Below are 17,045 nucleotides of genomic sequence, written 5' to 3' on the forward strand. Positions count from 1 at the left end.
AGCTTGGGGACCCAGGCTGCATCTGCAGACATTATTCACTGCCTTGGAGCGGCCTTCAGGCCTCCTGCACGAGCAAGTCCATCTTGCTCCAGCCTTGAGATCTGCCCTACACAGGCTGCAGCACCAAACAGGCACAGATCCTGAGCAATGAGCAGAGGCAAAGGCACCTGGTCCCGTCACCCAAGGAAGGGGCACCTGACCTCCTCCATGATAAAGCAGGCTCAGGGCTGGCTTCAGTGGGAAATAGCAACCCAGGTAGATTTGCAAAGCTTTGGCACTAGCCAGAGCCTCCCAGGAGCCAATCCTGCGGATTTTACCCCCATCTTGCATCTAAAACCCCCAGCCTAACTCATATTTCTCAGCACAAGCCTCTCCATCCTGAGCTGCTCTGATTAAGAATTAGAGCTTTTTCTCCTGACTGATATTCCACACTCCCTCCAGTTTTTCCCCGCAGTTTTCCTGCAGAGACCCCTGAGACCCTCCCACAAGGTGCAGCCTGAATGAGCGCCATAGCCAGGCAGGCTCTTTGAGAGATTATATGAACACTTTGTTGCAGGGAACCAATTCCAGATCTGTTTTGCCTGTCGTAACTTCCCAGTCAGAGTCATCCCTGCAGGCTGTAAGCATGGGACAGGGATTTCTCTGTCCAATTCTTGCCCAGAGTGGCTCCCACATCACACACAGGAGCTACAGCAGCTTCCCCGACCACACGCCACAGACAAGCGCCCTTTTATTTACTTTTTCCAATTTCCTCCTCTCTGAAATTTGCAAACAGTGACCAAAGTTTCTACTCATGAATCTCAGCCCTTTGCAAACTCCGTAGCACTAGGTCTGCTCCTCCACCTTTTACACCCTCTGTTTCCAGTGCGACTTGTCAGGTACCTTTAAGACACCAGGGCCCCCCAGAACCATCATGGCACAGCTGGGAGGTGGGCCATTGGCCCAAACTCCTAGCATGGGTCAAGCTTGCCGTTTGCTTCAACCCTGCTTGCATCTGACCTTTCCAAGCATACATGAAAGAAATCAGCACTGCTGAAGGGTTAAACATTACCAGACTGAAATTCAAGGCTTTACAATTGGTTCCAGTTGACTGGCTTGGATGATAATTTTTCACAAGATAAATACAAAGTAAGTAGCAATTGCTAAAGACCCCTCGTACCACATCCCCCCAAACAGCTTCGTCGTCTCCCCTGCTATTTGTTTCCCTTTGCTTTTCCCCACTTGGTGCCCACACTTCAGGGCCCCTGGCCCTAAGCCCAAAGGGAATCTGAGCCCTGCTGGGAGGATCGTTTACAGCTCAGTCATTCATCAGCACAGGCTGCATACACACCTCTAACCACAGCACAACTTTTCCATGGGGGTTCAAAGTCTGCACTACCACCCCAGCTCAGATGCGGAATGAGCTCCACACAGAGCCCACAGCCACAGCTTGTGGCTTGGGACACGCAGCAATGTCCACAGGAAGCAAGGAACCCAGCAGCCCTGCACCCAGATACTCACTGCTCTTGGATGCTTTGATCTTGGCCACCAGCTTCTGCACACCAGGTATGTCCCCATTCTTCACAGCCTGGATCAGCTCCTGCTCTCGCCCCATTGCAGACAGGTGGGAGGAGCGGCACAGAAGGAAGAAACCTTCAGATCCCAGTAGTTTATAAAGCCATGGAAGTAAGTCTGTAAATCCTCAAAATATGCCCGGATAGGAGGTGAAATCCAGCAATAAGAATGCCTTAAAATCCCACAGACATAAAAATAAGAAGGAACAAGTCTCCCTGTTAGCAGCAGAAGTCCCTTTCTTCATTGGGAGCAGCAGGACTCAGATGGAGTTAGGCTGAAGAACGTGCCATCAGTCAAAATGAGGAGAGTTCAGTGCTGCAGGAGCAGTTCCTGGCCGCCACAGAATGCTACAAGACCAAGTGAGGCAGCTCAGGGCAGGACGGCCAGCAGGGCCAGCATCCGGGTGCTGCCAGACCTGCACTGGACCCTGCAGCCAGAAGTACCTTGCTTTGCTGCCCTTGCCAGGCTCTGCCACACTGATGAGTCCCTAATCCTTCCCAAAGGGACTACAGGCTCATTGCCATCTGGAAGTTATAGATCCTTCCTCTCTGGTGCTCATTAGCCCTTTTGTTTCAGCATTCCTCTTGGAAATGGTGCTGCAGCCCCGCACTCAGACGAGCCCTGTTGCAGGCTGGCACAGCAGCCCAGGACCTGAGGAGGGGAAGAGCACAGTCAGCCCTCAAAGACCATTTACCTCCTGGTTGGCACCGTCATGACAGCTTTTGTATCCGCATTGAAGAACAAATACTTTGACTATATTTAGTCCTGGCAGGACTTGGCTCATCCTTGCATTAAAAGAATAGGGAAGAACCTGTGGAGGAAGCCTCCTGTAGGATAACTGTGGATGGATGAGTGGTGTTACCACTGCTCCTTCCCCTGTTCCCACAGCTCACGGGGCTGTCCATACCCCAATGACCACAAATGGGGTCCAGGTCACTACAACTTATCCCTCTCCCTTCTGCCACTGGTAGCATCCAAGTGATGGAGCTGGGGAGGTTTTGCCGAAGTCCTCCGAAGGCACTGAGACAGGCTGAACCTGCCCGGCATCTTTCCCATCTGGTACAGGGACAAACCCTGGCCCTCCAAGCTACCATGAAAGCTCAGTGCCCTGGGATCCAAGACACTCTTTATCCAATACACAAAATGCTCTTGGGCCCAAGTGAGCACTGAGTGCAAACCAGTAGTACAACCATGCTTGAGGGAATGCAATCAAGCCCCTGTCCTAACTGTACAGGGAATCCTGGAGATGCCCAGGCTCCTGCAGCCGTTCACACTTTGCTCTGTGCCTGGGTTGCCCAAACAAGGCAGTGAGAAACTGTCATGTACCTGATAGTTTGCTCTGAAGCCAAGGGACAAGCATGCAAGCAGGAGGGCATACATTGTACCAGCTGCTGGTCTGTCACACATCACTCGACCACTCCAGGTTGGATGGGAACTGGATTCAGTAACCCCCAGCTGCTGCCAGGTCTGTTGTCTCCCTTTCCAAAGCACTCACCCTCAGCCATTTAAATAATGCTAGGTGCTGCTACTCCTGAGCAATCAAGGTCACTGTTTTGAGGACAGAACACGCAGAAGGAGAGAGGGAGCAACAGTGGGAGAACCTGGTTCGGAGGTAAGAGCAGAAGGGACATCCCAGCACCTCATGGGACCCCACATCAAGTACAGTGTTGCTCACCGCATCCACTGCAATACTGGGGGCTGCAGCCACCTGCAAGCGCAGATCCCCAGCACCAGGCTCCCCTTGCTCCCGCCCTTCCATAGGCACAGTTGCAGAGACAATGCTCCCATGCAGGTGCTGCTCCCGGGACAAAACAATGCCCAGGATCCCATACCAGGCTGAAGATTTATCCCCCCGTTGTCATTCCCTGAGTCTCTGGGTTTGCTGACTGAGGACCCCTCAGTGCAAGGCTGCTTGGGAGTTATGTGCCTGGTGCCAAAGCCCATGCACACATAGCTTAGATACCCCAGAGCACCTGCACCAGGTTACCTTACAGTGCAACAAAGTCTGAACTACTGGACTCATAACAACTTGCCACAAACTAATTGCTTCCCAAAGCCTCCTGCAACCCTGTCTTCAAAACTACTTAATTCATTTCACTCAGAGCACTGCATCCAACTTCACACCCCTCTGCGAGCATAGGATACAAACGCAGGAGCGCTGAGGATATTTACACATTTATTACCCATGCAGCCTCACCTAGAAAACAGCCCCACGCTGCTGCCTACCTCTCCCGGGGAACTAAGACTCGACAAACATCTCCGAGGTACCGAGGGCTCTGAATACCGATCTCCGCCTATTCAGCTTCCCAAGAGCAGCAACAAAGGCAAGACTCGAGGAATACACAAAGCTGGAAAAGCAGCAGTAAACATCCCTCCAACCGGAGGAAAGCGAAGCTTCAGCCCACAAATCCACCCGGAGATCCGAAGTACCTGAAACAGTCCTACAGCCGCGGGAAAAGAAGGGAGAGAAGGAAAACAACCACCAAACCATTTACGTAAGTGGGGAAGGGAAGATGCTAATGAGAACTGGGCGAAGGAACTCGGTCTGGAAGGGCGGGGAAGCACCTCACCTACCTCGGGAAGCCCCGCGGGGTCCCGCTCCGCCTCCCCCCGCTGCGCTGTAACGCGGCGCTGCTCCGAGGGAGCTCCGCTCCACTTCGGGCGAACCGTCCCGAGCCGGGCGGCTCCGCGGACCCAACTCAGCCGGGGGCGCTCGCAGATCCGCACCGCCGGGACGGGCCGGACCGGCCCGAACCAAAACAAAACACGCCGGTGGCCCCGAGCAGCCGCCGCTCCGCTCGCACGGCGCTCAGCCGGCTCCCGCTCGGGCTGACCCCGTCCCCGCAGGAAATCCCTCCCCGGGCCGGCCTGATTGGAAAAAACCGGCGGGTTGTGCGGGATGGGCAGGGCCAGGTTGGCTGTCACTCACTGCGAGGCACCGCCAGATTTGGGAAGGGGAAGGGCCGGGAGCTCGGCCGCCCGGTCCCGGTCCGCGCTCCCAGCTCCGGCTCTGCCAGCCCGGCTGCTGAGAAGAGGCGGCTCCGGGCTCAGCCCTGCGGTTCTGAAGGCTGCTGGACCCTCCCAAGTTGGAAGCCCGCAGCTCCTCATCCCAACCTCGCACTCATCTCGCTTTTCCAAACTACTTTTTTCGCTCTTCCAAATCCCCCTTTTCTGCCAGCCCTCAGCAGAAAGAGCCGAGCCGAGTGCTCGCTCTAGCACTGCTCTCTTAAAACAAGAGACTGCCTAATAAAGCCGGACAGCTTTTGCCGCGTGATGCTACAGGATTACCCGCATCCGATCAGCTTAAAAACACATAGAGGCTTTAATTGTATTCACTAAGTGCCTCGCCCACAGCCCAAGGGGAGGTGCGGGCATCTCTCAGGCCCAAATGCAACCCCAAAAGAGGGTTCCTTGAGCAGTCCCGCTGGGGGAGGGCAGAGGGTGAATCCTTTCGAGGAGGAGCTGACGCTTCCAGAAACAGCTTGCCTAGTGAGATCAAGAAGAAAGAGATCATTATGCACATCTAATTATAAATGTCAACATTTTACAGCTTTTGTAAAATGAAGGCATGAAGCCCTTAGTAGCTCTGCTAGGAAGTGAAAGGTCTTGTTATTCCTTCTTTAAGTTTCATCAGAGCTTATAAAACACGTTGACATTTATAATAATCCCTTAAATTTATGTAGCACCTTTTGTCCTTTTAAGGATCTTAATTAAGCTTTGCAGCTCCCTGAGCACAGACTGAACCTGCTTTTCAAAGAGTAGCCCAGATCCTGCTCTGTATAAAGCAGGTCCCGCATCACTGCTTTGTGCAGGATAGGACTTCACCTCCACCCCTTTGCAGCACAATTACACCATGTGTGTTCCGTGGGTATTCCCAACCAAAGGTTCGGCAGCAAACACATTATTAAAGCTGGGCCATTTAGGCTTTAAGCTCTGCAGTCATACACACCCATTGAGTAGGGGCTGCCACAGGGAAGTTTACCCCCATTTCCTGGAATTCCACAGCCTTTGAACACAAAATCACACATGGGCGTACCTAACCCTGCAACCTAAACCCCGTGCTTCCGCGTTCCAGCCCTGGTAGCAGACGAGCAGTCTGGATTTCCTATCATGTATCTCACAGCTTGCATTTTACTCTTGGGGGATAAACAGCTCTCCAGTGATCCACAGCACAGAGACCTACCAAGGGCTGCAGCCATCCCTGCCTCGCAGGGGTGACAGAGCTCTGCTGTAGCACTCGTTTCTGCCTGTCCACAGACCAGGAATGAGAGGACTGGTTGGACTGCCGCTGCAGAAGCAGCAAAAGAAAAGTCTTCCATAACATGCTGCTACGCTATTCTTCTGCTCAGAAGCAAGTTGTATTTTAAGAGAAGCTTCTGGGTCGGGGGCAGCCCCAGGAGGACGGCGAACAGCCCCGCCCTGCCCGACCAGCCCCGCTCCCGTTTCAGAACGCACGCCAGATCCCCGCGGCGCTGCGGGGCAGATCGGCGCCCAGCGGCTGCTTCCCGGGCCGAGCTCCTTACGGCCGGCGAGGGACCCTCCTCCTCGGGGCGATGTTGCCATCTAGAGGCCCGAGCTACAACGATCGTCTTGTTTCACGCTGCTGGGAAGGAGTTTCTGCTTTTAATTCAAGGGAGCACATAAAAGCAGCATTTTCAAGTAGTAACTGGGCAGGAGGAGCACGTATCTTGCTTCTCCGGTTGAGATGTTTGACTTAAAACGTCATTGCATGATGCTTTGCCAGCTCTCCCCAGCCCATGTCTTTAGCAGCTGAATAACGTCTGGAGCTCAGTGTGGTTCTTTTCACAGCACAAGCAGCTGTTCAGCTCCCCCCTGCCTCTTCTCTGAGATTTACCTTAATGTTTTCCCTTCTCCATCACCAGAACAAAACACTGCAGATGCTGCCAGGGAGATAAGGGGTCCCACTGGCACAAGTGACACACACAACAGCATCTGCAGCTTCAGGCGAGGACACAATGGTCAAAGATGTGCAGGCTGAAGATGCAAAATTCCCAGTCCCAACTCTCAAGCTAAAAAGCAGCAGCAGCCCCACCCATAGAGAAGCCAGCAGTAGGGCCACAGAGAGACCAGACATCTGAAATATTTAAAGTATCTTATGAACCAGCTGGATGGTGTTGTACTACTCACATTCCCTGCTCAGCTGCAGCTCAAGGTCTTCTGTTCCCTGCTGCAGCTCAACATGGTATCACTGTTTGCAGGCACTGCTGCTTTCCCCAGGCAGGAGCACAGACACTGCTGTTAGTAGAAGTGAGGCAGTAATTGCCCTTCACAGAACTGGTAGTGATAGTCAATGGCATAAGCCACAGCTAGAGTCAGCGTCTACTTGGCAAACAGGACTTAGAAAGGATTCAGGAAGTTCTTACAGCAAAGAATCCTTTTCATACACACAACTACAGATAACAAGCCCTTGTTTCTCCTTCACCAAGCTCAGCTCTCCCTCTGTGTCACTCTACTGGACTCCAGCATGCACCACACAAAAAGCCTTTGTCCCAAATAAATGAGATGGAAGCTGCAGCCTGCACCTTTCTGTACCCATCACAGCAATCCCTTCCCTACATTTAGGTGGGAACTCAGGCAGGAGCAGCCTTTATATGGCCAGCACTCAGCTGCCACTGGACTCACCTTTCCATGGCACACACTGGTTCTGCTCCTGCTCCTCTCCCCTTCTTGTCCACCTGTTTTCCTCCTCCAAAAACTGTCTGTGCCAGCTGCCACCTCTTTCTGTTCCTATGCCTTTCCTCTTCTGTCTCCTCCTCTCAGAAAATTAAAGATAATACCCTTTTTTTCCCCCTCTGCCTGAGTCCCTGTTTAACATTCACTGCATGTGCTCGCACTGATTCAAAATGGGATTAGACTTTCTGTTGCTTTGATGTCAGTTGGGCTTTGCACTTAAGGCAGAGATGGAAATAAGCTCACCATTACCAAACATCCTGGTTGCTGTCCACCCACTTTCAGCCATTCTGGACATGAAGATCAGGCACATTTAACTTCACAGAACAGATTCTCCTCCAGATTCACCAACCCCACACTGCAGTGCCAGCCATGTGCTGTCCCTGGGGGCATTATTCCCTGGAAACAGCTGATATCCACTCCAACTGTTATCAGCCACCACTGTGGAGTCTGAACAGCTCCCATCAGGAGCGAGGTGCAATTCATCACAGGAAAGCACAACTTTGATGTCAGTGAATATTGCAGCTTACAGCTGCCATGCAGCAGAGTGTGCAGGCCACTGGCATCACTTCAATAGAGATTTGTGCTTGGGAGTCCTGCTGGGACAGGACTCAAGTTGCTCTAGAACAACTGAGTGCTTTGGAATGGCCAAGATAAAATTATGTCCTCTTCTCTGTAGCATGCCACTCACACTAAGCACAACCATAGAAAGAGACACTCACCTCTGCTTTGTCAGGCCTGTGCATCTCCCTGCAGAGGGCACAGACTTAAGGGTTTTTTTTTATTACTATTATTATTTTTATTAGCCAGTACCTCCTGCTAATCCCAGAACCAAGCATTTATCTAAAGTAGGTGAAGAGCTTGTTACAGACAAGCTCACATCATCAACAGTCTTGCTCTGCCTCCAAGACATCATTCCTTGAGTCCAGTGATATCCAAACTAGCCCAGAGCACTGTTGAAAGTTAGGCAAGATCTCACTTGTCTCTATCCCACTCTGATCTTACAGCAGAACTAAAGAACCCTTTACACTGTGTGCTGCAGAGCCATGACCAGGGCTGGCATCTGACCACCTAGTCCTGGAGTCTGCAGGGATCACAGGTGGTGTTTCCTGCCACATGTCAGACCTAGTACTTCACCTCTATTCCCATTCAAGCTTCACCACAGACAACTGAGTTTCCTCTCTGTGATACAAGGTCTGGAGAATGGAAATGTTTGGGTGCGTCTGGAGACATCACACAAGCTTCCACCAGCTGAGAGAGCAGCTCTGCAACAAAAACAGTTCAGCTATGGCTGAGATCTGCTTCCCAGCCTTGTACATGGGCAGGGAGCACTATGTGGGCTTGCAAATTAGAGCTGGGGGCCATCCAAGCTCTCCCCAGGATCTAGCAACTGTAACCCCTGTTACCTGCATCATGTCACCCTGCTGCAGCTCCAGCTGGAGGTTGCCTTAAGCCAGGATCTCAGGCATCCCCCACAATACGCCTCTGCTAACAGCATAGCATCTAATCCATTTTGCCTAATGCACGCACACAGACTTGATTAATCGTCTGAGATGAGCTCCATCCATCATCAGGGAGTAAAGAAGATTAGCTCCAAAGCATGCCTGCCTCACATTGATCCCATTCCTCAGGCCTCTTGATTAATAGCAAGGCCACCTTATCTGGCAGGCCAGGAAACACAAATATCCAGGCTAACATGAGACAAAGGGAAGCTCAAGCACCTAAGCTTCTACTTGCCACCATCAGAGCCATGCTGGCAACCCTCAGCCAGCCCTGTGATCTGTTCTCCTCATCCCCAATACCCCATGACCCTCTGCACCCCCTGCCATCCTCTGCCTTGTGGGCAGGCAGCAGGGAGAGCAGCCACCAGGTCACTGATGCATCACCGCAGGAATGCAGTACAGAAAGCTAAAGTTGGGGTCCATCTCCCCTGCGGGCAGCAGGGCAGACATCACTATCAGCAGAGAGAAGTCAGAAAAGCCTATTCAGAGGCCTGATGTAACCCACACAGGGTTACAGCTGACCAGCAATGCCTTCTCAGCCAGCCTCTTCCTGCGAGAATGCTCTTGTGAAGTAGATGCAGTCCATCCGCAGTGCCATCTGGACGAGCTCTAGCCCCTGCCCCTGGCTTGCTGCTGACATTTCATTAACAACTCACTCCTTCCAGATCCTGCCTCCTCAGCTTCTGCTGTGATCATCTGGGCTGCAGTTTTGTTGCCCTGGGTTTTTTCCAAGTGGAAATTATTTCTCATTTCTTTTAACAATCAGGACACAGAGAAAGAGACAGAAGAAGGAAATTTCCAGGAGATGAAAGGGCCGGATTAAGGACACTGCTTTCACTTTGTTATCCCTCTAGCGCAGTTAAGTATATTCATTCCAGTAGGAAGCATTAATTAACTACATTTTTTTCTGACAGGAAAGGAACCTGCATCAAGAGATAGCTCTGGTTTCTCGAGTCTGCTAAAATCTCTAGCTGCAATGTCAGCAACAGAAATTCACATGCATGCACTCTTACACAAAAGATCCCAAATCGCTTTAGAAAGGCTCTGTCACCCCAGTCTGGCAAATAAGTCACAGAATTAAAAAGCAGACACAAGCAAGGCTACTGTACATGCTGCCAGCAAGAAGAGGATTTGAGTGTCCTGAACTGCAATGGCTCAAGATGTGGGAATGGGCCTTTGCATGGAGGCTTAACCCAGAGCAGGAGACAGCAGAAATATCTCCAGTGCCTTCCAGAGGAATTGCCTTGCTCATGCACCTGGAAAATCAAGGGTAGAGGAGAGAAAAAGGTCTGGTGGCAAGCTGGGACATTTAGGAAGCATTGCACTGATGCATCCACATCCTCTCTACTGCCACAAAACCCTTCAGGAACTGAATCAATCAAAAATAACATTTTGGGTTGATTTTTGTCCAGATGAACTCTCTCCAAGTATTTAAATCAACCAGCAAAATGACCTACTTCTGGTTTGTTTAACCCTTCCGTTGAAATCTGCATCAAGTTTGAAAACCAAAAATCCATAACAGTTTCCAGAAGAAGTCTCACTTAATCTTATGCTATAGCACTAACTTCTATGACAGAAATGTCTCACCTGGCCCTTCTGAGAATCCCATTTGCCTTTTGTAAAGCCATGTTAAACAGGCAGCTTGTTGCAAACCCATGTACATCCTTCTCCTTGTCGTCACACCTAACAAACTCCCAGCTGATAAACAAGTGCTTACTGCTGCTGCTGAACATATGCCTCTGCTATGTATGACAGCCCATACTGGGGTTGTTGCTGGCATTACAATGGGCCTCTTTTTTAGCAGTATGGATTACTTCTGATAGTTTTATTAAGCTCCATATATAGAATCATAGAATTGCTCAGGTTGGAAAAGACCTTAAAGATCATGAAGTCCAAGTGCCGCCTAACCTTTCTACCCCAACTCTTAACAACCCACTGCTAAATTGTGTCCCTGAGCACCAAATTGATTATAAACACACTCAAGGATGGTGACTCAACCACTTCCCTGGGGAGCTTATTCCAGTGCTTAAACGTATATGTTTATTTATAAATACAATCAATTGGCCACTGTAGCTGATGCCATCCCTTGCTACTACTTAAAAAGACAGGAAGTAAGGGAGATTTCCAGACAGATGGATCTACTTTTTATAAAGCAAACCTAGTCCCCTTCACTGTGTTAAACCAGAGAAATTTTAGCCTGATGCTGCCAGTTTTCTTGCATACTTCCAACGCTATATCATGCTTCTTCAGTGCAGGCAATGTTCAGAGGTACCAAATGATCTAATGGCATCACAATTTTACCAAACTATAACGGGGGAGCAGATCTCATGCATCAACAATGGGAAGAAAGCACAATAAAATCAATAGTTTAAAACTACGGAAAAGAGGATACTGCTTGACACTGCACAAAGAGCAAGGCAGTTTCTCAAAACTTGGGGGTAGGAGTAGTATTTTTAAGGCCAAGACCAGTGAAACACAAAACCTGAGCTAGTGATCAGGCTAATTTCTGGAACTAGGATGCAAATGAGCTAAGCAAGAAATACAGCAGCAGAAAATTAATTACAAGTGAAGTATCTCAGGCTGGAACTTGAGCTAGAGGAGTCAGAGACAAAAGCAACAGCTTCCAGAGTGTGATTTGGCACCTTGATAACACCCAGCCCCACACTGGTGGGGACAAGACTGTGACTCAGGAATGAAAAGAGCATCTGAGTCAAGAGAAAAATCCATAGCAAAGGCAAGAGAGTGGAGCTACATAAAGGGGAAAACATAGCCCTTATCTCCTGCTGATAACAGTGAAAGAAAGTTGGCTATAATTGGGATGGTGCAAATCCCATCTGTCCATCAGAGGATCTGGGGAAAGTGACACGAAGGGGCACTGGCTGCAACTCCACGTAGGCAATGCCCCTCTACTCCCCCTCTCCCGGCATCCCCTCCCACCTGATAGAGACAGAGGGATGCTTTCAGCCGACGTGGCTGCCAGAGTCAGCTGCTCCTTGATGTCAGCACTTGCTTCGAGCTCGGCAGCGCTGGAGCCGGCAAGCAGAGCACAGCCGAACCTCAGACTCCGCTGCTGCCTCCTGCACCCCGCTCAGCCCCGGCCGAGGGACCCACCCCATCGCCGCCACGGATCCCTGGAGGCAATTTGTCCAACTTTGAGAAGAACCCCAGCCCCCGGGGCTAATTGCCATGGCCCCCATCAACTCTTTGCGCAATTTCTCCACGTCGGAGGCTGAGAACTGCTCAGGTGAGCTAGGCTGCGGGACGCTCTGCTGGCGACTGACCAGCCGGGGGGAACAAATGGCAGGGGCCAGTAGCAAGGGTGCAGCCCCAGCGCTCCCCGAGGCCAATCTGCCGTGCCTTCAGCACCCGGGGGAGCACAGCTCCGGGGCCCACCACGGGGCGCTCCTGGGAGACGCAGTGCAGGGCCCAAAGGGAAGTGGGCTGCGAGGAGCAGCCGCGGGGGGGTCTTAGTGCCAAGGATGGAGAGGGGCACACCGTGCCAGATGAGCAGGAGAGCAAGACAAAGAATGAAAGACATCACTGGGGTGGGAAGAAGAGAGGCCCCTGCAGTCTGCTACCCTCTGCATGTAATCAGTGTTGTCAGACCAATTGGCTAGGGGCAGTAAGGCTGGCTTTTGAGAGTACAACAGAAGTGTTTAACAAATGATTTTTGATGCTCAACATCTTCTACACTGCATAAAAGCATGTTTTAGGTGCTATCTTCTGAGTTACAATACAGATGTAGATTGCTGCGCATTCGGGCATGACTGAAGACTACAGTCCAGGCTGGCTCTGAGTTAAATGTGCAGCCCCCTTTGGGACTTCCCAGGAGTAACAGCAGCCACAGATCTGCAAGCAAGGACAAATCAATGCCTAGAAGTAGCTCTTTCTGTATACAAATACAGCCACTTGGGTTAGCACAAAATTGAGAAAAATCAGATTCAACCATTTTAAAAACCTCTATGTTCGTAAGATAAGGGATAACTTTTGAGAATTTGGTAGTCATACGCTCCTAACTCCATTCCATAAAACACACAAGAACTCTAGCTTCCAGCTAGCAACACTTGTACCTCCTGCTTGTACAAATAGCAGCATCAGGCAAGATGCTACAGCACCATACAGACCACACCTCTCACTGCTGGAGTCTGTGGGAATGGAGACTAAGTATCAGGTCTCAAAAGTAGGATGCTGATAATGCTACTTTATCTATCTACAGCCACTTAATTTGTGTATTTCCTTGCATCCAAGAGCAGCCAGGAAGGACGGGGCTCTCACTTCAAAGTGCCCATAAGCTGCCAGGGAACAATTTTGCCTTGGAAATCTAGCTCCGCCTAGGAGCCAGAGAGCAGCTTTAAGCCACGCTTTTGCTCCTTGGTGCAAAAGGAAGGACTACACTGAAACACACTCCAAACCCTTCCTGTTCCACACACCAGGATTTCTTCTACACAGAAACTACAGAAAAGGGCAGAGGCAGGGAAGGGAGACAGGAAGCAGATGTGCTCTGTCCTGCTTTTGACAGAGCTAGGACATGGCAGGCTACAGTCATAGATTCCACAATGTAGATGAGCATAAGTTGTGTCCTAGCACAGTCAGTGAACTTTGTCTTATATTGAACAGTAGATAAACTACCCAGCAGACAAGCTGATGCTACCAGTCTGATGTTAGCCCCCAAAAGACCTAGGAAGTTTCAGAAAATGACAACTATTTCTGGAGAGATGAAGGATGCCTACATGGTCAAAAAGATTTGGGGTGGGATGTGGGGGAGTTTCGTGCACTGCACAGCAGAGGAGGTGTCATATTCCCAGCTAAGCCTCTCCAAGTGCAGCAGAGGGTCTGAAACATTGTTCCAAACTACATTTTTGGGAGGGATCCAGGTGCGAGGCAGGGCACACATACCAAAAGACCGTTCCTGGATTGCACTTAGGATTTTGGTTTGTTTTAGCAGTAGCAGAGAAGCCAGCACTGTACACCAATGTGATCATGCCCAGCCTCTTCAGCATCATCTGTTTCTTGGGCATTGTGGGGAATCTCATTGTCATTTACACTATTGTCAAGAAGAAGAAGCTGAAGCGTAACCAGACCGTGCCTGACATTTTCATCTTCAGCCTCTCCATCGTGGACCTCCTCTTCCTCTTGGGCATGCCCTTCCTCATCCACCAGCTCTTAGGCAATGGCTCATGGTACTTTGGAGCTACCCTGTGCACCATCATCACCACCCTGGACAACAACAGTCAGATCACCAGCACCAACATTCTTACAGTGATGACCCTGGACCGTTACCTGGCAACTGTCTATCCTCTAAAATCCACCTATGTCCGGACCCCATTTATTGCAGCTCTAGTTATCTGCATGGTGTGGCTGCTCTCCTTCCTGACCGTCATTCCTGTGTGGATGTATGCAGGCCTTATGCCTCTGGCAGATGGGACCGTTCGCTGTGCTCTCTTGCTTCCCAACCCAGAGACTGATATCTACTGGTTCACTCTCTACCAGTTCATGCTGGCATTTGCCATGCCACTGACTGTGATCTGTGTAGTCTACTTCAAGATTCTGCAGCACATAACCACCACTGTGGTCCCACTGCCCCAGAGGAGCCTCCAGGTTCGTACCAAGAAAGTCACCCGCATGGCAGTTGCCATCTGCTCTGCCTTTTTCATTTGCTGGGCTCCTTTCTACATCCTCCAGTTGGTTCACCTTGGCATTGATACCCCATCCATATCTTTCTTTTATGCCTACAACTTTGCCATTAGCTTGGGCTATGCCAACAGCTGCCTCAGCCCCTTTCTCTACATTGCCCTCAGTGAGACCTTCAAGCACCAGTTCTTGGTAGCCATCCGCCCCTCAAAAGTGCCATGTCACAACAGCAGCTCTGCCAACAACAGCAGCATGACAGACGGCAGCATATGCCTAAAACTGGCTTCAGAATCCACTCAGCCGACTCAGCTTCCAGAGGGCTCCTCACACTCACTGCCTGCAACTGTTGCTGTTCACTAGGTGACACTGAAGTTATCACAACAGAAAGCCTTCTGACTGGTAAATCTGCAGAGAAGCAGAAGCCTTGGGCAGCACTTTGTGAAGCTACAGACTGCTGACTTCTACGTTCAAGAGGCCAGGTGCTCAGGTCTGCTGCTTGGCATTCTGGTCCAGCAACAGCTGCTTCCAGTGTCCTTTCCTGTTCAGCAACCAAGATATTTTCAAGAGATGGATAAACTTGATGCTAATCCTAAATATTTCAAGTGAAATCAGACACATAGCAGTTGCACTGCTTCAAGGAGCTGCAAACAATTCTCAGAAATACTGCTGCTAACACCAGATTTGTTGCTTATCATGCTGATGAGACTATTTTCACGCTGCCAGTTCCTCGTGCTGCTCTTGTGTCTTGCAGTCTACATGGCAATTGGGGGAACCCCTGGCAAAGGTCTTCAAAACATGACTAAAAAGCACAGAGTGTGCAGAGATCTGTAAAGCATGAAGATGGGAAAAGGCAGCTCAGGAAGCTGAGTTGCTTACACAACTTGTTCAAAATAACAAATGCTTTACAAACTTAAAGGAAACTTAGATGCCTATTCTACATGCAAAGCTTTAACAGCCAGAGATTAGGAAACAGGTTTGCTCATTACAAAGACTAGAAAAAAAGACAACACAGATCAGCTAAAGGCAGGCGATTACACTGAGAATGCACACGGCTGCTCCCATGGGATAGTGCAGGTCTTGTTAAACACTTTGTCAAACACAAAGGAACAATTTGATGTGGATTAATTTTGTGTAAAGGTACATGAAAAATACCACATAGCACAGAATTATTTTATTACCTTTATTGTTTCATGCTGCCAGTCACCAACAATATAGCCATAACAGAAATTCATTCTGTATTGGACTGTTACCTGCACAGGATTTTCTGAGATTATGAGCGTACCCAGCATACACTTACAACACTTGCACACATTTAAGTGCAGCTAATACTTCATTCTACACACCACAGAGTACAGCAATTCACTCACTTCGAGTGATCACAGCAGGCTGGTATGCAACGCTAGCACTTTTATCATCAGATGCAGAGAGATGATTTTTGAGTTAATGAAAGTTTGTAAAAAAGAGCTAGGTTCTTCCATTCCAGACTCTGCCCAACATCCACACTTATGACTGTGTGGTATTTTTATTGGTTTTCCACCTTCTTTCCCTGGACTCTAAAGCCAGATAGACACATATAGAGCGTGCAAACTATGATTTTAAAAGTCTTTTCCCCATCTTAAATGCCAGGAATTTTCATCTGTGCTGGTTTTCATGGGACTTCTTTGGTCAATATTCTGCCTGAAGAGAGCAAAGGTCAAGGAATGCAAGCTTGTGCCATGCAGACTTGCTCTAAAGACTAGTGAAACTGCTGTCAAGGTGGTAAAGACTGGACATTCCCCCCCCCCTCCCTCCCTGTTAATACCAGCAATGAGGAAGGTATGAGGGAAGGAAAAACGTGTTTAATTGTCTGTCCTCTCAAAGCAGCACATTAAAGATGTTATCTTGCTTACAGTAAATGTGTTTATGATTCAACCAGACTATTCCCACCTTAAATGAATCAGTCTGACTTGGTGTGGTCAAGCCTCATGTTCAAAATCAGTGGCACACAGTGAGCAAATCAAGAAGGGAAGCCAGGACCAGCTGATGCAATGCAGGGAAGGGTCTTTGTGTGGAAGGCCTTTTCCAGACCTCATCATATGGAAGTAAAGGCACAACACACTGTCACCTTCCCAGGGTGAAATCCTCACATAGATAAGACCTGATATCAGAGAAGCATGACTCAGGAGGATGGGGGTTAATCACTGGGATTTTCTTCACATTTATGAGAGAGGACAAAAGCCTTTCCAGATGAAGAGCCATCAGTATCCAAGTTGCTCTAATAAAAGGTTTCCACATAGGCTGCGGGTTACGAGCCCAAACATCCCAAACAGACACAAGATCCCACCATTACCATCCTCTCATACAAGTGCCACCAAGTCTGGCCACATCCAGTCCCAGCTCACCTGGCAACTTGCCCCAGAACTCAGCACCACCACAAGCCAGAAATTTCTCCTGGATGCTATTTTGGCATGGTTGGCACCAAATGTATTTGGTTGGCACCAAATGCCCTGTATTTCAAAGCAGATTCTGTTAACTCAGAGTCTATCATTGTTCTGATATGTATGCAGACTTACGCCTTTGTCCATTCTCCTGTTCATAATTGTTGCACAGCACCCCCTGCCTCCATCCCAGTGCCTTTATTGCTAATTACAGAGATAGGAAACAAAGCATTGCTCTACTTAATAGAAA

At 49.6% G+C, this 17,045-nt stretch overlaps 2 protein-coding genes across 11 annotated transcripts in view; one reads left to right on the top strand and one right to left on the bottom strand.

The window, feature by feature from the left end:
• CASKIN2 (CASK interacting protein 2) overlaps positions 1 to 7,297 on the bottom strand; it is a 31,499-nt gene extending 24,202 nt beyond the window's left edge. For 3 of the 9 annotated variants that reach the window (XM_015880267.2, XM_032448292.1, XM_032448286.1), the window contains exons 1-2: positions 4,129 to 4,240; positions 1,501 to 2,205 (exon numbers count right to left, since the gene is read on the bottom strand). In XM_015880267.2, coding sequence (XP_015735753.1) covers positions 1,501 to 1,594 — 94 coding nt within the window. In that variant the 5' untranslated portion in view covers positions 1,595 to 2,205; positions 4,129 to 4,240. Of the gene's footprint in view, positions 1 to 1,500; positions 2,206 to 2,880; positions 3,075 to 3,780; positions 3,891 to 3,984; positions 4,057 to 4,124; positions 4,359 to 7,197 lie in introns of those variants that run through there. The other 6 variants (XM_032448291.1, XM_032448289.1, XM_032448290.1 and 3 more) reach the window with 6 other exon arrangements.
• Positions 3,944 to 16,372, top strand: LOC107322341 (melanin-concentrating hormone receptor 1-like). Of its 2 annotated transcripts, none has more exons than XM_015880272.2 (3): positions 3,944 to 4,049; positions 9,662 to 11,991; positions 13,690 to 16,372. In XM_015880272.2, exons 2-3 carry the CDS (start codon positions 11,934 to 11,936, stop codon positions 14,736 to 14,738), a joined length of 1,107 nt encoding a protein of 368 aa, XP_015735758.1. In that variant the 5' UTR covers positions 3,944 to 4,049; positions 9,662 to 11,933; the 3' UTR covers positions 14,739 to 16,372. The 2 variants fall into 2 exon arrangements, with proteins under 2 accessions (XP_015735758.1, XP_015735759.1); XM_015880273.2 differs by having other exon boundaries at positions 13,693 to 16,372.
• Positions 16,373 to 17,045: the final 673 nt, after the last annotated feature.

This window comes from Coturnix japonica, chromosome 18, assembly GCF_001577835.2.
Source record: "Coturnix japonica isolate 7356 chromosome 18, Coturnix japonica 2.1, whole genome shotgun sequence".
In the NCBI taxonomy this organism is placed as follows: Eukaryota; Metazoa; Chordata; class Aves; order Galliformes; family Phasianidae; genus Coturnix; species Coturnix japonica.